This window comes from Raphanus sativus, chromosome 6 (assembly GCF_000801105.2).
Source record: "Raphanus sativus cultivar WK10039 chromosome 6, ASM80110v3, whole genome shotgun sequence".
Taxonomy (NCBI): Eukaryota; Viridiplantae; Streptophyta; class Magnoliopsida; order Brassicales; family Brassicaceae; genus Raphanus; species Raphanus sativus.
In genome coordinates this window covers 36,007,722-36,028,109 of record NC_079516.1, presented here as the reverse complement: position 1 = coordinate 36,028,109, position 20,388 = coordinate 36,007,722, and the positions used below count along the sequence as shown (strand labels likewise).

The 20,388-nt window shown below is 40.4% G+C and overlaps 6 protein-coding genes and 1 long non-coding RNA gene across 8 annotated transcripts; 5 read left to right on the top strand and 2 right to left on the bottom strand.

Moving 5' to 3' along the window:
- Positions 1–50: 50 nt before the first annotated feature.
- Positions 51–1,852, bottom strand: LOC108812816 (uncharacterized). The gene is made up of 4 exons (XM_018585183.2): positions 1,674–1,852; positions 1,170–1,237; positions 389–1,081; positions 51–254 (listed from the first exon to the last, which is right to left on the bottom strand). The coding sequence occupies exons 1-3, from the start codon at positions 1,762–1,764 to the stop codon at positions 476–478; spliced, it is 765 nt and encodes a 254-aa protein (XP_018440685.1). The 5' UTR covers positions 1,765–1,852; the 3' UTR covers positions 51–254; positions 389–475.
- Positions 1,853–1,979: 127 nt separating this feature from the next.
- Positions 1,980–4,253, top strand: LOC108808340 (uncharacterized). 2 transcript variants are annotated; one of them, XR_008935754.1, is made up of 3 exons: positions 1,980–2,477; positions 2,581–2,995; positions 3,216–4,253. It is a non-coding gene; the product is annotated as an uncharacterized LOC108808340 (long non-coding RNA). The 2 variants fall into 2 exon arrangements; XR_008935753.1 differs by having other exon boundaries at positions 3,213–4,253.
- Positions 4,254–4,929: 676 nt separating this feature from the next.
- Positions 4,930–6,155, top strand: LOC108812709 (pentatricopeptide repeat-containing protein At1g55890, mitochondrial). The gene has a single exon (XM_018585041.2). The coding sequence runs from the start codon at positions 4,968–4,970 to the stop codon at positions 6,153–6,155; it is 1,188 nt and encodes a 395-aa protein (XP_018440543.1). The 5' UTR covers positions 4,930–4,967.
- A 384-nt stretch (positions 6,156–6,539) lies between these two features.
- LOC108812710 (mitochondrial import inner membrane translocase subunit TIM50) lies at positions 6,540–8,788 on the top strand. Its single transcript, XM_018585044.2, has 10 exons — positions 6,540–6,810; positions 6,914–7,008; positions 7,081–7,117; positions 7,214–7,275; positions 7,367–7,483; positions 7,648–7,752; positions 7,838–7,936; positions 8,010–8,166; positions 8,266–8,368; positions 8,461–8,788. Exons 1-10 carry the CDS (start codon positions 6,540–6,542, stop codon positions 8,501–8,503), a joined length of 1,089 nt encoding a protein of 362 aa, XP_018440546.1. The 3' UTR covers positions 8,504–8,788.
- Positions 8,789–9,803: 1,015 nt separating this feature from the next.
- On the top strand, positions 9,804–11,095 carry LOC108812711 (serine acetyltransferase 1, chloroplastic). The gene has a single exon (XM_018585046.2). The coding sequence runs from the start codon at positions 10,115–10,117 to the stop codon at positions 11,063–11,065; it is 951 nt and encodes a 316-aa protein (XP_018440548.1). The 5' UTR covers positions 9,804–10,114; the 3' UTR covers positions 11,066–11,095.
- A 231-nt stretch (positions 11,096–11,326) lies between these two features.
- On the bottom strand, positions 11,327–17,945 carry LOC108813585 (histone acetyltransferase HAC4). Its single transcript, XM_018586177.2, has 16 exons — positions 17,743–17,945; positions 17,499–17,650; positions 17,288–17,417; positions 16,950–17,199; positions 15,238–16,871; positions 14,750–15,046; positions 14,388–14,666; positions 13,966–14,094; positions 13,680–13,880; positions 13,457–13,599; positions 13,057–13,375; positions 12,840–12,979; positions 12,672–12,750; positions 12,191–12,586; positions 11,882–12,090; positions 11,327–11,798 (listed from the first exon to the last, which is right to left on the bottom strand). The coding sequence occupies exons 2-16, from the start codon at positions 17,591–17,593 to the stop codon at positions 11,687–11,689; spliced, it is 4,413 nt and encodes a 1,470-aa protein (XP_018441679.1). The 5' UTR covers positions 17,594–17,650; positions 17,743–17,945; the 3' UTR covers positions 11,327–11,686.
- Positions 17,946–18,187: 242 nt separating this feature from the next.
- On the top strand, positions 18,188–20,340 carry LOC108813586 (uncharacterized). The gene is made up of 9 exons (XM_018586180.2): positions 18,188–18,338; positions 18,426–18,525; positions 18,594–18,774; positions 18,839–18,923; positions 18,996–19,175; positions 19,270–19,370; positions 19,478–19,566; positions 19,685–19,858; positions 19,948–20,340. The coding sequence occupies exons 1-9, from the start codon at positions 18,263–18,265 to the stop codon at positions 20,120–20,122; spliced, it is 1,161 nt and encodes a 386-aa protein (XP_018441682.1). The 5' UTR covers positions 18,188–18,262; the 3' UTR covers positions 20,123–20,340.
- The last annotated feature ends 48 nt before the right edge of the window (positions 20,341–20,388 follow it).

The window sequence follows — 20,388 nt, the reverse complement described above, 5'->3', positions numbered from 1 at the left end:
CAAAATCTAAAGAAAAACACAAGAAAGGTACATAACTCCTAGTAATAGTCTTTAACATATATGGACAGATAAAAGTCCACTCTCCAATGTTTTTTTTTTTTTCATTCTGCAGTCATTACCGAAAGATCCTATGGACAGATAAAATCTAAAGAGGAGCTTACTGGCATTTACAGAGGAGTCAGAAAGAATGGAGGATTGATGGATTTTCACTGGTCCTGTTTTGTTTAAGCAAACCCCAAACCTTCTAAAGGAACCTGAAAAAGAGATACACCACTCTCTTAAAACCAAATAAAGCATCCCTAATTCCCTATTCTTTTCAAAAGAGCAGGATAGGAAGATTATCAACAACAGGAAATATTTCAGATGAATTCAATTATATTTGGTTTACCTTTGATGTTCCGGTGACAAACTGAAGAAATGTAGCCAGCCATATCTTTTTTTTTTTCAAGAGTATCACTCCCTCCCTTTTAGTGACTCAATCCTCGGTATCAGGTATCTCAAAGACCATAAACTTTGCAAGAGAAGCGAGTGTTTTACCATCTATACTTCTCTTTATCCGATTCTTGCTTCTGAAGATAGATGACGATAGTGAACAAGACATACTAGACTTTCCTTGCATTCTGATGTTGTTTGCAGCCACAATTAGCTTCTTGCTAATCGTTTCACTTTTACTCGCAGTCTCTCCAGTTTCCCTCTCCGGCGTCGTTATTGCCATGAAACATTTCGAGTTCAACTCAGCAGCTCTTGCTGTTGACAATGAAGACCTTACTATGGTTTCAGAACCAACAAACTCACACTCCTTGTCCACCAGTGAAGGTTTAGGGATGGGTTTGGCCAGAGATTTCTTTGTCTTCCTGTTTACACCATGGATCAGCCCAACGACTCTTTGAGGGGATTGATCAGAACCGGAGAAATGCCCAATTTGAGATTTACCAGAGCTGTTGGATATGCTTGGCTCTTGTGATATGGTAACAAGTCTAGCTTCTGCGTGGATAAACCAGGGCTTAGGATGGTTATCCCGGAAGATGTACTTTATAGGCAGAGATTGAGCAAGGTAATAAAACTGAGACTTTCGTTGAACCTATACTAGGAGAGTGGCAAAAGTAAGTTAGTTAAGCACATGATGGGTGGGAAAGAAAAATGGATTTTGGAGCACTGATTTACATTACCATTAGACTATGAACTCGTATCTCCCCTAAGCTGGGTAGGCAACTTGCATGTGTTTCCTCAAGTTTTCCTGCAACAAGCACACTTTTTTTTAATATGTTCATAGAGAAAAACAGGTTAACGGTAGGGTATTGAAACATAGTAAGAACTGAGAAAAGGCACTATACAGAGCCTAAAGTGAGTAACAACTAACAACAGACAGAACATCAATAAAAGAAAGCAAACACCAGAAGAGAAGAAGAACACTTGTTATAGTGATCATAATTTGAACGATTTATCTCAAAGTGGGCATATGCATATTCAGTTACTCACACACGGTCCAAAACAATCAGAGTAGGAAGATGATTCGAATTTTTCATTTTTTGAGAAAACAGAGAAAGAAGAAATCTTCCTTTTTTTCCAGAAAACCGAATCGAAAGAGAAAACTTGATAGGCAATGATAGCATAGGGAATAAATATGAAGAGAGAGAGAGAGAGAGAGAGAGAGAGAGAGAGAGCATTATTACTCTTGAAATCTGGGGATGTGATATCAAGAGAAACCGTCATGGCGATTCGGGTTCCCAAGTTAGTCTCAACAAAGACAGCAACTTCTCCCATTGCGAACCGGAGGCGAGGCGAGGCTGAAGACAAGACGAGCTGCCTGTTTTGTTAACTGATAATGAGAAACGCAATCGAAGTGTCTGCAGTTTTTGTTTAGTTACAAAACGACTGACTGTGTTAGTGTAGATTTTTGAAAACTCGAAAGCCGTTAAACTACACCGTTTTAATTGTCGGAACTGAGCAAAAAAAAAAACTAAACACGTGTCTCACTGCCATTTCTCCGTTCAAAAAAAAAGAAAGTAAATGGGGCGGCACAAACGATGGGCTCTCGCCAGTGATTGGGTTCGTTCACGCTTCTGCTTCTCTTCATCGGCGGCGGCTTTCCCGTTAAAGCAGGTGACGAGGTTGAACTTCGAGAACGCTGAATGATGTCCCTGAGGAATTTACATGTTTGAATAATCCCAGGAATCTCTTATTTGTCCAGACGACAAGAGGAAGATGCAACTAAGTGTTATGAGATGAGATATCCGACGACGATGAGGAGGAGGGCGTGGCTGAAACAGAGCATTTCAAGTTGGCGGATCTTCTTTTTGCTGAAATGATGAAGTCAAAGCTGAATGAGTGGCGGTCTGAGCTCTTCCATGGTCTGAATGCATCTTCTGAGTCTTCCAATGGGTCGACACCGAGTACGAAACTGTGTTCTATCCCATGCGTCCAGCTCTCTCAGTCTCAAGGCTTTCACTTCTCATCAGCTCAGAGTTATTAAATTGGTAAATGCTCTTTGTTCTGAGATTGACTATGTTTTCATCTTTTCTTCAGTTCAGATTGTTATTTTTATTTAAAAAGTTGGCTCTGGATTTTACTTTTTTGCAGGTTTTGGGAAAGCATTTTAGAGATCTTGTATACATTACATACAAATGATGAAAGTTCATTTCCGCAAAGACTTTAGGCCTGTTCGTTTCCTGATCGCCACTTCTAGCGGCAGCGTCCAAAAAAGTCAATCTTTTATCACGGTAATATACACCACCGGTGAGAAATCGCTGACCTATTTTCAGTCGCAGCGGCAACAAACACCAAGGAGAGTAGACGCTGAAATTATGTGCGGCAACAAGCGTCTCGTCTTTTGGTCTCCGGCAATTCAGTAGCGTCTACCGCAACTTCCGACTCTGCTATTTAGGTGTCCGTCGTAGTACAATTATTTGCTGCCGCCGCTACACTTTGCGGTTACGAAACGAACAGGCCTTTTGTTGTTTACACTCATTCACAATCCCACAAGGACAATCTCTTGGTAATTATAATAATATATACCATTTACATTGCTGGAAAGATATATTGTCCCTGGATCTTTACTTAGATTGATGAAGATGATGTGAATTATAGTTAATGATAGCAAAGTATGGGATACTGTTACTCACTCCTTTTTCTTTTGAACACACAATACCTTCTTACTCACTACTTACAAAGCCTTCTTTGATCCAAATATGTCTCATATTATTCTTGTACAGCAGGAGGCAAAGGATGAACACAAGAGAGTAGCGGAAAGAAAAATACAATCTCCAATAGGGTTCCGTCAACTGATTGATCTGCTTTCTTCAGAGAAGAAGTTGATTGTTGCTCACAATTCCATCCTGGATGTTGCACATGTATACAGCAAATTTGTGGGTCCTCTTCCCTTCAACAGCTGAAAAATTCGTGGCCTCCCTTAACGACCACTTTCCTTACACTGTTGACTCCAAAAATACTCTTAAAACTTGAATCCAATGCTGCATCAGAGGATGAACAAGTCCAGTACATCACTATCCTCTGCCTTCTCCTCCTTATGTCCACGAGTCGACTGTCCTTCGCGAAGCTCTGACTCGTTTCTGAGATCAGAGAATGCATCTGTCTACCACTTGGATGACACTGCAGTTTTCGTTTTGTTCAAGAACTCGGAACTAATTGCAGACTTCCTAAAGCTCAAGCAGCAGCTGGAGTCAGACAATTGTCCTGTTAAGATAAGATCATTCACCCCTCTCTCCAAGATCCTTTAAGGAGGGAAAACCGGAGCTGCAGACTATAAAGCCTACAAAGAGATTTGCAGATCTCAAAGGTCCTCTTCTCTGACCAAGCTGAAACGGTTTGTGTCAAACCAAGAACAAGACCTGATACTGAGACTGAGAGAAGAGATAACTTGGTCGCTGTGACTGACAAAGCATCGGATTTGATCGATGCGTTTTTGGCAAATAGAGTTTAAAGACAAACCACACTAGGATAATTAGTCACACTCCCTTTCTTGTCAAGACAGTCTTTTTCTATTTCTTTTTTTGGAAAAAAGAAAAATTGCCAACATGAAACGCATATAGTGTAATGTTTGTGTTATGATCAAGTATAATTTAAAAAGGTAAATATGAAATAATGAACAGCGCAATAGTGTGCGGATAAAATCAAATACTAGTATTGTCAACAATGGATCGGATGGAGATATCAATCTCAATCAAATTTTCTTCTTCTTCAAGTTCTTCCCAAATCTCCATGAGCGTCATCTCTTGGTAATACTCTTCTTTACTCATCCAACCTTCATTTGCCTCTTCCCTTTCCAGAGAAATCTCTATCAACCCTTCTTCTTCTTCATAAACTAGGTTGGTTTTAGTTTCTTGACTTTCAAGCTCTTCCCGACCATGAAAACAAGACTTGGACTTGTTTTTGAACACGTCACTAATGTGGAGAACCTTAGAGAGAAACAAGATTGGGATAGTTATGAGATTAAAAAGAAGATTCTTCAAGAAAGAGAGAGCTGAGATCAATAGTGTCTTGTTGACTCCATTTCTCGCCATTGTTCAGGGGGTCATCACACCTTACACAAACTGATTTATAATATGTTCATCTCTATCATGAATTTTCCAGGCCGAATGCATTGAACATAGACAAGATTCTAATGAGTACAAAGACAAAAAGAAATATCTGATGACATGTTCCCCAGAATCTTGTAAGGGAGCCCATTGGGTCATGACTTTGTGAACAAAAGAGAAGACAGGTGTAGTGGAGGAGTTTCAGAGGTCAGACACATGCATTGTTGCTTTGACTTTCATTCGTTGACTCCGGACATAGCTGTTTTCATGGTTCAACACTTTTTCTCGCCGTTGTATTTTCAAATTAACCCCCCAGTTCTTTCTTCCATTACAGATACGGAACAATTGTTTTCAAAATTATCAGATACATCCTTCCCAAAGTATTATTAAACCCTTCTCCTGAAAACCCCTATTGCACATACCCTCAAAACGATGTCGTCTTTATCTCGCCTTCTCCGCGGCAGTGGCACCTTTAACACTTGTACGATCCGTCGGTTTTCCTCCGCCGCCTCGGAGACCACGGCAGCAATCTCTCCACCTAAAAAATCACTCAGCAGCATCGTGAACGAGGAACGAAACCCCAAACGGATCGTCGACAAGTTCAAGACGGCGTGCGAGTCCGAGCGATTCCGAGCCAACATAGCCGTCTACGACAGAACCGTGCGGCGTCTCGTCGCCGCTAAGAGATTACATTTCGTCGAAGAGATTCTGGAGGAGCAGAAGAAGTACCCCGAAATGTCAAAGGAAGGATTCGCTGCTAGGATCATCTCTCTCTACGGAAAAGCGGGTCTGGTCGAAAACGCACGGAAGGTGTTCGACGAAATGCCCGAGAGAAACTGCAAGAGGACAGCGATGTCCTTCAATGCCTTGCTTAGTGCGTATGGGGTTTCCAAGAGATTCGATGTGGTTGAGCAGCTTTTCAACGACTTACCGGACAAGCTATCGATCGAACCGGACATTGTGTCTTACAATACTTTGATCAAGGCGTTGTGTGAGAAGGGTTCCTTGTCCGAAGCTGTTGCATTGCTTCGTGAGATTGAGAACGAGGGTTTGAAGCCTGATATAATCACGTTCAACACGCTTCTGTTGTCGTCATATCTGAAGGGAGAGTTTGAGCAAGGGGAAGAGATATGGGCGGAAATGAGGGAGAAGGATGTAGCGAGGGACATCAGGAGTTACAATGCACGGTTGCTTGGACTAGCCAACGAGACGAAATCGGAAGAACTAGTAAGTCTCTTTGAAGAGCTCAAGGCTAGTGGGATCAAACCTGATGTTTACAGCTTCAATGCGATGATTAGAGGGTCGATCAACCAAGGGAAAATGGAGGAAGCCAAAGGGTGGTATAAAGAGATTGTGAAGCAGGGTTATCGTCCTGATAAAGCTACACTGGCTTTACTGCTTCCTGCGTTGTGTAAAGCGGAGGACTTTGGGTGTGCGATTGAGCTCTGCAAGGAGACATTCAGTAAACGTTATCTTGTGGGTCAAACGACATTGCAGCAGTTAGTAGATGAACTGGTAAAAGGGGGAAAGAGAAGAGAAGCGGAGGAGATAGTGGAGATTGCAAAGGACAATGATTTCTTGAAGTTCAAGCTTGAGCTGTCGTCTCAGTTGATCAGTTAGTAGATGAACTGGTAAGTTATTCGTTGTCACTAGTGTCTTGTAGTTCTTTTGAACAATGATGAAAAACGGCATGTATTGGTTGTTTAAGCAGGTGAAACGCTACACTTAAATATGTTTTGGTTGAATCAATTGTTTTACTGGGACAAATTGCATTTAAGTATCTTGATTATTATTTAATTAGTCAATAAATATAGTATAAAATCTAGGAGAGGCGATATAAACCGACCTCCAAACAGTGTAAATGCGTTTAATTAATTAAGTAAAGCCGTGTAACCAAACAGTTAATTTCCATTATTTTCTCCGATCATTTGAAAACCCTACCCTTACCTATACTTCAACCCCACCACCCCAGTGATTGATTGGAGAATACGCCTAAAATCGAGAATGGCTTTTTTCATTGCTATGCGAACCCGCCTTGTGCCAAGGTTACTAAAGCTTAGATCTAGTACTTCAAGGCTACTTTCTACGAAAGCATCTTCTTCATCCAAGGCTTCAGGACTCTCCGCTGCCCAGCAGACGCTCCTTTCTGATCTTCATCATCAGCTTCCTCCTCCTGAGGCGCTGGTAAAGGAGCGGAAAGGTCTAAAGTTTCTTAGTAACGTATTCCTCTGGGCTCTCACCGGTGCTACCGCTGCTGTTGGTTACACTAGCTATGGTGTCTATGTTTCTTCTTGCTCTCCCTTAATGTTTTTTTAGGTTTTCCAATGGTGTTCACTGATTATTCAACTGATCTCATGATTCTTGTTTATGTGCAAAAGCTTACACATTAGATGAAGTGAAACAGAAGACAAAGTCATACCGAGAATCTGCTTTCAACACTCAACCAGCTCTTCATTCTTCCTCCGGCATTCATGTTAGTTACACTTGCCACTCTGACCTTTTACCATTGTTTCTGGATTATTATCTCTTTTGAATCTCTTTGCAGAAATATCAGGCAATGTTGTACTCTGCTGCCATCAAAGGTATATAGCTTTTTTTTGTCTAATGCCTAATAATGTATCTCTTTAAGTAAACAGTATCATGACTTTTGTTTTTTTTTTTGCTTGAAATCTGACCAGTTCCTGCAAGAGCCATTGATATGTACTTGGAGCTTAGGGAATCTGTGGAGGAACAAGTTAAAGTATGTTTTTTTTTTACTTTCACCGCCCTGACACATTCTTGTGGCTCCTCCTTTTACTTGTACTTTACTTCTCCGGCTGTTTCTTTTATAGGGCTTCGCTGAACCTGTCTCGGAAAAGCTTCTTCCTGATTTGCATCCCTTAGAACAGAATGTAATCTACACTCTCGTTCTTGATTTGAATGAGACTCTGATTTACACTGACTGGAAGGTAACTCCCGATCTTCACTGTTGGCTACTTACTGATTTTACCAATCGCATCTATAGATGTTCGGTTTGACAAAAAAAAAAATCTATAGATGTTCTGAATATCATTTTTTTTTTGCTTAAACATTTTTTTTCTTATTTTCTCTGCCTTTTTCATTTTGCAACAAGCGAGAAAGAGGGTGGAGGACGTTCAAAAGACCAGGTGTTGATGCATTCTTGGAGCACCTTTCCAAATTCTATGAGATTGTCCTCTATACTGACCAGATGGATATGGTATAAAAAACATATCCTTTTAAAAAAAATTATTTGTGTAACATTTGCGGCAACTAACAACACTTTTGTTTCATTGCTTTCTAAGAATGTAATACCCGTCTGTGAGAAGTTAGACCCAAATTACAACATACGTTATAGGTTAGCCAGAAACGCTACTAAATATGAGAATGGAAAGCACTACCGGGTACGTAATCATCAGCTTTATCTCTTTTGCCAAAAAGTAGCTAGCTGCTTATTTAAAAATCTCCGTTGTGCAGGATCTGTCAAAGCTGAACAGGGACCCGAAGAGGATTATCTATATTAGCGGGAATGCTTTTGATACAAGCCTTCAGCATGAGAATTGTGTGCCAATCAACCCTTACAAACTCGAATCTGATGACACAGCCCTTGTCGACCTGATACCTTTCCTTGAATGTTAGTATCGTAATTCCAGTCTTGCTTTCTGCTTTCTTAATTTATTAATTAATGTTGGTCTGTTGGCTGATCTCTTTTATTTTGGGGTGTGGTCTCCAGATGTTGCACGTAGCAATCCAGCTGATATCAGACCTGTTCTAGCTTCTTACGACAGAAAAGATGTTGCCAAAGAGTTCCTTGAGAGGTCCATTGAGTATCAAAAGTGAGTCTTTTTTTTTCTCTATATCTTTACCTACTGTGAATGCAAAATCTGTTGCTGGCTGTCCAATAAGACAAATCTTATTATTTATGCAGACGAATGGAAGGACAAAGACAAGGCCGACTCTGGAGGCGTTAGAAGGACCTAAAACCTTTTATGTATAGTTAGAGACGATTATATCCTCGTTGATTCATTACACCATAAAACAAGAACAGAAGCTACTGTTCTTTGCTGAGGGTTTTACTTAGAACTAAAATCGTGGCTTCCTCTTGATAGTGTTTTGTTTTTTTTACACATTTTTTCCTCTCGTAGCAACCTTTGTCTCGGTTTTACAAAGTGAACTTTTTGCAGGAGAGCGAAAATGATTTTTTTGTTAGCAAATAGATATTTTTATTTTAAAATATACTATTCTCATTTTGCCAATATTCATAACATTAAAAATTTTAGTGGTCAGAATAAATAAATATAGTAATTTTACATGCGTAATTTTTCAATTTTTATCAATTTTAATTTATATAATATTAACTTATCCATTGTATATACTGAAATATATGATTATTGTTTGTTTCATTTTAATTAATAAAAGGGAATTAAGAACATTTCAGTTTTAGATTTGTGGTGAATATATATAACTATTATATTAATTTAAAATAAAATAGAAATTTCGGTTCGATCAGTTAAACTGGAACCAGTCAACTAGTAGATATATTAAATAAATTTATAACCAAAATTCAAAAGAGGTATATTGTTCCCATGCTTTTCCATACAAATAAACTAAAAAATAAACCTACTTTTTTTTTAATTATACTTGCTACTGTCGTTCACGTTTTATCCTAGAGTATGTCGACATTTTTTTAAATATTTTCTGAGAAACAAATTTAACAGTTAATAAAGATTTATTTTGTGTTCAAGTACGATATCGTTTATAAAAAAATCAATAACTAATATAATTAAAAAAAGATCCAAAGTTAAATGAAATACATGAGATACTAATTAAAAAGTTACCAAAAAAAAGATACTAATTAAAAAGTGAGCAATATGATTAGATTCAGCCATTCATGCCACTTTGAATGATTGGAGTTTTCGAGTCAAAGGACGATGGCTTCACGTAACTTCGTGACAACTGACAAGCAGACTCATATGTCACTACAAACGTCACTTTTTTCTCGTTTTCCTTTTTCTACCATTTGTAGTATATTTAACCTCTTTTTTTTTAGCTTTAGTGGGTCCAATTTTCTTAATCTTTGTTTTGTCATTAGTTAGCAATTTTTAAATGCTGGGACAACAGAAATCACATTGAAATTGCATATACAAATTATGTAAATACTAGTATTAGCTATTTTGATCTTTGAACTAGTCATCTAAATATATATATAAATCATCCAAATAAAAAACAACGTAGAAGGTTGATGATCTAAAAAAGAAGTAGGTGGCACAAAAAACATGTGATGACTGATGAGTGATAAGCCTTAGGATGTGTAGAGATAAAAGGAGACTTATAACTGCAATGCGTTCTACATGTGTTGCTTGTCATATTATTAACATAACAACTTTTTTTCGTTAGAAATGAACAAATTTTAAAATCCGAAAGAGCATACTTGAGTAAAATAATATTGTTACTATACTTACCAACATCATGTTCTCGATCGCACAAGTCGTGGTGGCCATCTCCTATATAAGCTGTGTTCATCTTCTCCTCCACACAACAACAACCATTCCCTCCTCTCTTGTTCCAATCCCAAAGATTCTATGGCTCCCTGCATCGAAACTTACAGAACATGTAAACCCCATGACGACGACTCTTCTCGGTTCTGTTACATGAATCTCTTCCGACCCGACTGTCGTTTCCCTCCACGAACACCCATGACAACAAACTCGCTGGACGACAGCGGTGATGTCTGGCTCAAGATGCTCGAAGAAGCCAAATCCGACACAGAGCAAGAACCCATTTTGTCAAGCTACTACCACGCTTCCATTACATCGCACCGGTCGTTAGATTCCGCTTTGGCCAACATCCTCTCAGTAAAGCTCAGCACTTTAACCTTACCAACCAACACCCTATACGAGATGTTCATCAGCGTTTTAAAAGAGAGCCCAGAGATCGTCGAATCTGCGAAGCAAGACCTAAAAGCAGCGAAGGAGAGAGACCCAGCTTGCTTAAGCTACGTCCACTGCTTCCTAAGCTTCAAAGGCTTCCTCGCTTGCCAAGCCCATCGCATCTCCCACAAGCTCTGGACTCAGGGAAGAAAGATCCTCGCTTTACTCATCCAAAACAGAGTATCCGAAGCTTTCGCCGTCGACTTTCACCCCGGAGCCAAGATCGGAAAAGGGATTCTGTTAGACCACGCGACGGGGGTGGTGATCGGAGAGACGGCGGTGATCGGAGACGACGTTTCGATACTCCACGGGGTGACGCTCGGAGGAACGGGGAAGCAGTGCGGCGATCGGCATCCGAAGATCGGCGACGGTGTCTTGATCGGAGCAGGGAGTTGTATACTGGGGAATATTAGAATAGGAGAGGGGGCTAAGATTGGATCGGGGTCGGTGGTGCTTAAGGATGTGCCGCCGCGTACGACGGCGGTTGGGAATCCGGCGAGGTTGATAGGTGGGAAAGAGAATCCGAAAATGGTGGATAAGGTTCCCGGTTTGAGTATGGACCAGACTTCATACTTAACCGAGTGGTCTGATTATGTCATCTAAACCAACTGTAATTATTTCCCATTTTTCTGATTTTACTACTCTTAAGCCAACATTTTGTTATAGAGCTGTTGGTGTTTAATGTACGATTGATATGTTTTTTTTGTCAACATTTCGTTTCATTGAAATGAAAGGCCAAAAGACAATACAACATGGGCCGGAAACTATACAAGAAAAACAAACAAGCCGTATGTACCTCATATCTCTCCCCTTTGTGAATGAGAAATCGTTAAGAAGGGTTAGAGTCTTAGGAAGAATTTTTTTCTCTATTTAGAAAAGAGTAGTAATATGAATATACTGCCAAATTCCTATCATTTTCTTTTAACAAAAGAATCAATACACAAAAGAGATGGAATTTTGCAGTCAATACAAAGAGTTTAAGTAAAACCTAACATCTCTCTTTCATTTGGCATATCTATACCTTCCATATATATATGTACATCCTCTAATTCTAACTTATAGTTAGCAGACACTACTAAACTTCTCCTTTGCTCCTATTTCCTGTTTACTCAGCAGCCTATATCAGATTTGAGGTTAGCACTTCAAAAAAAAGCAAAACATAATCTGAAACCTTCCATAGATGCTGTTGAAAATGCAGCAATCATGTCTTGTTGGTCACATAAGTTAGCAAGTCTGGGTGGCTTCCGCAGCCCTTTTCCGCATCATCTCCGTTACAGCAGCTCTACGCCGTTTTTCTGACTGCTGCTGCCGTCTCCTAGTAGCTGCTTTGAAATCTCTGTTCGACAAAAAGAGAAAGAGTTAGCTATTATAATATTAACCAAAGTGGTTTTATTATAAGTGTTAAAACTCTTTATGTACCTGCATTTTGGGACAGTGCATTGGGAATCTCTGCAGGAGAGGGAATGCATTCTGATGAGTGTCCAAAATTGCCTACACTTGGTGCAATCTTCACAAGCCATCTTACAATTCATTATATGTCTAATTACCGTCTTCATCCAGCGACACCGTTGATATTGGCATTGTGCAGAGTGGCATGGAGTTGCTACGTGTACAAGCAGTTCTATCATCTGCAGTATCAACACAACCGACCTTTGTTATTCATTTCTAGCCCCTACACATACAATCAATCCATATATTATATGTAAATAGCCTCTCATCAGACGATACCTTGTCAAACAAGATTTGATTAGCTTTCCCGTTGCGTTGTACACTAGTAGTTTCAGCAGCAGATGAACGGCTTATCAGTTTATGTGAATGGTTGATAGACGCCTTAGGGTAACAGGCATCGCAGACATCATAGGCCGTACAAACTTGGCAGTGCCATCCTTGAGCATTTTGGATTTCTTGTTGGCAGATGGTGCATGCGGTGGGAAACGCAGGGGCACTTGGGTTGTGTAGATGATAGAGAATCATCATGGAAGAGTGTTTCGCCCGCCTTAGTGTGTCGTACTGATAGTTGTTGCCTTGGCAAAGATTCAGGAAAGCTTGCCTATTATCAAAGCACTCGCTCTGAATGATTTCATCTTTGTCCTTGATCTCAATGGGAACGTCTTTGATAGCCACCTGCAGAGATCATCCACCACACCTTTGTCATTTTTCTAAGATACCAAAAAAAAATGGTGCTCTAACCACCACCAAAGAAACTTACAGGAAACAGTGAGTGCTTCACTTTCCGATTGATTGGATGCCTCTCTTTCTCTGCGCGCTTCTGTTCCACTCGGTAACACCTGCGGTCAAAAGTGAGTTGATTATTATTATTATTTTTTTAACTTAGATAATTGAAGTACCAAATATGATCATGTAGCAGAGATCTTACTTGTCACATATCTGAAAATTCTTGCAGCGGTTGCACACCCACCGATTTCCAGATACCATGAGGGTGCAACAATGCTTGCAGCAATGTTGTAAGTGAACCATGATAAAATCTTCCTTCATTGGACAAATGATCTCACCGAGCTACCACAAAAACAAGAAACAGATAAATAAAAGATCAATAATGCATATGAGCACACAAGAAGAAAAAAACAATTTACTTTTTGCATCATTAGCCGATCCTTTGAGGCATTGACAGAAAGGTCCAACTGGCCAATTGCTCTTAGGGCTCTTTTCGATATGACCTTTTTGGTGTATCCTTTTTTATTTAACTTAGTGGTGGTCCCATCACCTTCTTGGCGCATTTGTTGTATTAAATCCTCAGCAGCACCTGGCCAGTAATCCCCATCGAAATAGGGCAACCTTGCAGCAGTTACATTAGCTCTACATTCGCCAGGCTGGACAAAGAATTGATCATAGAGGTTTGTACATTCAACCACCACATCTTCCTCTGAAGCTTTCCTTAGCATTTCTAAATACCTGACAAGAGAGGAAGAAGACACCGTTAACAAAATGCACAGTTGCACTTGACAAAACAAAGATGGTTGCTCGATTTCATACCATTCCCTTAGTTTATCAGTCTTTGGCGTCTTCTGGATTTCAGGATGACAGTTTAGGATATAATCTTCACCCTTTAGTGGTGGGCACGCCCATATGTAGCAGCTTGTGAAACCACGTTTCTTACAGTAATCAAGATAACCAATCTGCAGATGGGAACAAGTTCATGCGCTGTACTCAGAGAAGTAAAAAAACATGATAATACATAAAGAAGCTATAGGATTACCAGAATTTCATGGTACACAAACGTGCGGAGGGCTTCTCCAGAAACTGTTCGAACCTCAGGTCTGAAATACTTTACCGAGTCCAGATAGGAGAGGTATACACGCCGCTGATTGGCAGGTCCAGATTCTGTTCCAAATTCCTGGACGAACATGCCAAATAAGCACACTTCCACACCTTCAATCTTCTGAAACAACAATATGACCTGAAACAATACATCTCTAAGTGCCAAGGATGCAAAAGTCAACAAAAGAAGAAGCAATCATGAACCATATATATATATATCTTACCTTTGACTTATAAGAGAATTCAGATGGATAATTTTCTCCTCGGAAAAGCTCCAAGAAGTTTTCCTTTACTTCTAATACTTTGTCAACTGATGCCACAACTCTGACAGTAAGTGATTCGGCTCCAGGAACCTGATATATTTATCAATAATGAAAGGTTAGATAGTTATCAAACTGTTTCTGTGTGCAATTTCTCCACAGTTGTTCAATAGACCCGAATACTAATTAATAGAAGACGCAGAGCATACGGAAGAGGAAGCCTTCAAACTAATAGTGATAATGAACCCTCTATATTTCCTAAAAACAAGTCTTATCTTCTCCACAATCCTGTTCTTATCCCAAGAACGAACAAAATGTAAAACTATTTACAACCATTAGCAGATGAAAACAGACATAAGATTCAACAAAAGGAGTTTAAAGATTACCTCCTCATAACTTTTTCCTTGAAACCTAGCCCTCGCTTGTCTTTCCTTGTTCAAGTTTTTGAATAACCGCTCCTCTATATGGTTGCTAAGAGTAGTATGTGGTAAACTCTTTGCCCCAGGAATGGCACTCTCTGGAAATGGTCTTCTTTCTCCTTGTTCCACCTCTTGTATATAGCAATTAGGGCAAGTGTACTTGGTGGCTTCGCCATGGTTCCTTCGGCTGTTGAACAAAGCACAAATTTGATGCTGCCACGCTTGGCACTTATCACATTGCACCCACTGCATGAAACCACACATTGTTTCAGTCACACAGAATAAAAAGAAGCAAATTTTTTATAGAGTCATGAGGCATATATATATACCCCTTCAATAACTTGTTCATCATTTTTCTTCTTCTCAAGCCTTGCTTTCGGTATACAAGTTCCATCAACAGAAACAGAGTTTTCACGCGCTTCATTGTAGCAAGTTGCGCAGACATGATGCCGTGACTCACCAGCAGCAACACTGTAATGAAAGGCATTTCTCTTGATGCGCACACCACAAGGGGAGCAGTAAATAGGTATTGGCTCAAACACAAGCTTCTCGATAGCACATAACTGGCAAGCATCCGCAGAGATGAAGCCCCCCATTGCTTTGTTTTTGCCCGCCTTGGTTTTACTCTGAAAACAGAATTACAAAGAGAGAGAGAGAGAAACAAGCATCAGCCAAGTGCACCCTTAGTTTCTTTTAGTAAGAATAAGATGGACCAACAAAAGAAGAATACAAATTGAGGGGCATTCCCAGGATAAACTCAAAAGTGTATATTAGTCAAACCCAACAAAAAAGAAGCTTTGAAATCTGAAAGTTTTACCTGGCCTACCCATTGACGAAGACCGCGGATATGCTCCTTTACTTGCTCTGGAGTAAACAATTCAACCATTGAGGAGATTTCCATCTTAGACTCATCTACATCGTCCATGCATTGTTTCACATTCTCCTTCTTTGGTGCACCCATTTCATTCATACATTTGGGTTTCACTTGTGACGATAAACATATAGTTTTTTCATCCACAGCAGATTCGCCACCCATGGGAATAAATCCAGAAACATGCTTCTCCAGCTCCAGGGTAACATCTATGTCCATAGGCATAACCTCAACCTTGACACTTTGCAAACCATATCTCTCTTTCTTAGGCATTGAAGAACCACTTACTGACGCGGACATGCTCTCCCTCTCACAAGTTGCAATCTGGGAGGGTTGCTCTATTTTCAGGCGCTTAAATGAGGGTTGCAGATTATCATCACCAACAGATATAGCTTCAGCGCCTCTTTTGTTGTTGTCGTTGTTGTGTGCTTGCACAGGCTCTGAAGATTCCATTGGTCGAGCAGCGTCTCTTTTGTTTCTATTCTTTTTGATGTTATCATTGACAGTTACACAGACAGGGCAGGATTTGTTCCTGCACTCCTCGTAATGGAGACGCAGTTTCCGAGTTTGCCAACAACGTGGTTCTGTACAATCAGGGACCTTGCAGCGTTTCATATGTTCCAGTAGCTTTTTGACAGGAAGGCAGAACTTGGACAGACACGTATCTCCTGTTGCTCTGCAATAACGTGCATGCTCCATAAATAGAAGCCACCGAATCTGATTCCTAACATCTTGACTACCATCTCCATTAACCTGTTTACTTGATGTATTGTTTCCTCCATCTACAAGACCTTTCCTCTCAGCATGACAAACAGTTAGAGTCGCTCTTTCAGACGAGCAGCGTTCGGGCTGCATAGGATTTGTTTGACACGAGTTGGCCCTAGTAAGTTCTCTCTCTCCATTATTGTTTTGAGGCGCTCTTGCAGAAGAGCAGCGATGAAGAGATTCTGATTCTGGGGTCTGCATAGGACTTACAATAGCCCCAATACGTTCTCTGTCTCCATAATTTTCCTCTGATAAATGTGTTGAGTTCTGAAGAGATGAATGCCTATGAACCAGGACTGATGGCGACTGCTTCTGATCATGAGGATGTGGATGTGGTGGGAGAGATGGAGAAGAAGTAAGACGAGCAGCATTGTGTTGGTACTGCAACTTGGATCCGTTTTGCTCAAGAGCTACATTGTAACAACAATCCAAGCTTGGTCCATGGTTGACAGGAAGAGAGGAACGCTGAGTCCGATGGGGTAGTAAATGATGTTGATTCTGCAGCTGTCGAGAAGGTTGCCTACTAGCAGGAGCTTGACGGTCAAAGATTAGTTGTTGTGGGGAAGCAGATTGGAAAGTCGTATTCCCGAGCTGATGATGAAGTGGGTACGGCTGATTATTTGTGAAGGTAGGATTCGGGTGGAACTGACGTGTATCCTGAGCAACAACAGCTGGCATTACAACTCCTTGGAGATGACTTGAACCAAAAGGTATAGAACAAGTAAGTTGGGGCCTAGAAACATCAACCATCTGGTAATGTGCACCATCACTGTAGAGTGGCTCGGTTCTTTGAAACCCAGGTACGACAGGGAACCCTGCATTATTGAATACAAACAAAAAAAAGATTCAGGACAGATTTGTGCAGTTAGAGAGGCCAGAAGTTGGATTTAGACCTCCAGATGTTGTGCAAGGAATGTTGTTTCCAGACTGGAAAGTTCCTCCAGCGAAGTTGTTGTTGTTGTTAGTACTAGAATGGAGAGGATGTGATGAAGATGAAACGGTCATCATGTCAACAGAAGAAGAAGTTGGAGGAGGACAAGCACGCCGCTGCTGCTGCTGCTTCTGCAAAAGGCACTTGTATTTAATTACTTTGAGAAGAGAAACAACGCGGGCTTCAAGATCTCCTGGATCTGCGTAGGCCTTCTGCCAAAATAAAGTGAGAGTGAGCGATTGGTATGGAAAAGTAATAATAAAATGCAATTGAGTGGTGTGTAAAGAAACAAAGTGAAACCTCTGATGACTTGGCCTGCGACCAGAGGTTTTCATCAAGCAATATAGTGAGCTGTTTTAAATTTTGTTCCCGCTGTTCAAGCGAGCCACTTGCAGGAACCTTCTTGTGTAAGCTAGATATCATAGCATAACTGGACGAGACAAAGAAAAAAGTCACATTATGGTAACTAGAGAGAAGAGAAATTTATAATCTTTTTTAAAGTAAAGCTTACATCTTTTTTCGAACAGCGTTGCGTAATCGACTAGTGGGAGTCTGCATCTGCGGCGGAGGCTGAACAACATGCATATTGTCACCTGAAAGTGCCATATCATTCAACCATGTGTGGGTTGGTCCAGGAGTTCGAATATTTTTTTATGTATTGACCTGTGCGATCATCAACCCCTAATTATAGTTAAAATTATATTCGACTGACTCAAGTCTATTTTATTACTCGGAAGGAAAAAAAAAAACAAAACCTTAATCCGACACGAATCAAAACCCTAGAGACTTCCGAAAGAAACAAATAGCAGTAAACCTGTAGAAAATCAGCAATTCGACGACAATCGGGGAAACGGAAACAGACACAAGTCAAGGGAGAGAGGCGACGATGTCGCTGACCGAAGAAACAAGGTATGGTGGTCGGTGGCTGAGAACCCCGCACGTGCGATAAGGACAAACAAAATGGAACTTCCCTTTTATTGATTTCTTTTTATTATAAGGATGCTGAACATAAATAAACCCCACCCCCATTGTGTCGACGTGGCCAACTTTACCTTTTTTTTTTTCTTTTTTTGCTGACAAGAAAATGATTTGCATAGTTTGACTTAGAAAAAGCATGTTGTTATCTTGTAAATATGCAAATCAGAATGTCACACGTGGCAAATTTGACCAAAATTTAACAGACGAGCTGTGGTTTTGTAGAGTTTAAAAGAGAGAGGACGTGGTTGTATAAACGACACGTAGTCTAAAATCGAGGATGAGGCCAAAGAGGAGGAGATGTCAGCCTCAAATTTGATCAGGAGGAGGAGCGTGTACGACGTCGCAATGAAGGTGGCCGTCATCGGAAGCGGAAGTAGAGTTTCCTCTCTCTCTCACTTTAGTTTCCTTTTTCTTTCTGTGTTAATGAAAATAAGTATGGAGTAATTTGTGGGATGAGCAGTATCAGGAGCAGTGTGCGCATCGACTCTAGCCAAGAATGGAGTCTCCGTCACTATCTTCGACTCCGCTCGTGGTCCCGGTGGCCGCATGTCTCAAAGAAGGTTCCTTTTTGAATCATCATCAGATTGTTTTCCCTTTTTGAAATTGAATTTGAATTGAAAAATTGCAGGGAGGTTGGGGAAGATGGGAAGGAGTTGACGTTCGACCATGGAGCTCCGTTTTTCTGTGTGACCAACCCTGATGCTATCTCCCTTGTTCACGAGTGGGAGTCTATAGGTTTTGTTTCTCAATGGAAACAAGTTTTCGGCTCTTTCGATTCTGCCTCCAACAAGTTTCTTGGCTTCCAACAGGTTTTCTTATCAATCAATCAATCTTAGATACCAACTCAAATGTGTGTGTTGTTTTACGGTCTAGGAAGAGGATCATACCAACAACAACAAGAAGTATGTGGGTGTTCCAGGCATGAACTCTATTTCAAAGGCCTTGTGCAACCACTCCGGTACGTTTCCCTTTTTTATTTTTTTTTTATTAGTCTGCGTGCTCTAAAAAACATCATTCTCTGTCGTCGTAGGTGTTGAATCTATGTTTGGAACGGGTATCGCCAAGATGGAGTGGTTAGAGGAAGATATACCATGGCTGTTGAAAGATTCTAAAGGACAAAACTTGGGTCGTTTTCATGGGGTGGTTGCATCTGATAAAAACATTGTTTCTCCAAGGTTTACTCAACTAACTGGACTCCCACCTCCTCTTGGTATAACTTGAAACTACTCTCTCTCTCTCCCTCCTTCCTCCTACTGTTACCCTTATATATCACATTTATCTCTATTTTGCTTTACTTCACACAGACTTGAGTCTTGTCCCGGAGTTGGCCACTACTAAGCTCCAAGATATTCCTGTTTTGCCATGCTTTTCTCTTATGCTTGCTTTTAAAGAACCATTGTCTTTGGTAATCTATCTTCTTCTTTTACTAATGTTTATAGACTAGACGAAGTATGCATAAATTTTGCGGAGGAAACATTGCCGTGGCTCATTTGCATTTTCTGTGATGTTTAGATGCCAGCAAAAGGCTTATCTTTCAAGAATTCTGAGATTTTGAGCTGGGCTCACTGTGATAGCACTAAGCCAGGGCGGTCTACTGATAGGTAACAAGCTAACCAAAACAAAAGTGTCAAATTTTTAAAGTATATGAGCAGTTGCAGCCAAATTTTTGGGTTAAGTTTGGTTCAGCGTTCTGAAATCTTTTTATATGTACTTTTTTAGTGATAGATGGATACTGCATTCCACTCCAGGCTATGCCAGCAGTGTTATTGCCAAAACCGGCCTCCAAAAGCTGTCGAGCGAAACACTCAACCAAATAGCTGAAGAGATGTTCAAAGAGTTTCAGTGCTCAGGGCTTGTTAATTCTCTCCCCTTTTTCATGAAAGCCCACAGATGGTAAGCACCCCACCCCACCCCCTACCCTCCCTCACAATTAGTTTGATATCTCTTGTTAGCTTTATTAGATCTGTTGTTTTATCTATAAGGGGAAGTGCGTTCCCAGCCAAAAGCATAGCCGTAGAGGAGAGGTGTCTCTGGGATAGAAACAGGAATCTAGCAATCTGTGGAGATTTCTGTGTCAGTCCAAACGTCGAAGGTGCCATACTCAGTGGCTTAGCTGCAGCCTCAAAGCTTTTGCAGGCTTCCAGCTGCCGCTTATAGGTAAGGTACCCCCTACTCAGTGTACCTCACAACAGAGTTAATATATTCTTATTATAAGTATTCTACTAGAATCATGTAATAGTGTACTGTAACAGTCTTCCTCGTAAACTCTATCCGCCGATGAAGCAGACATATCATGTGATCTTCCTAAATTTTATACTTTGTTTCTTGATGAAATGACAACGAGCGCACTTATATATATATGGAAATTCGAAGTACTTGTCAGTGGTTTCGAATTCGATTAGCAACATATAGTACCTGACATA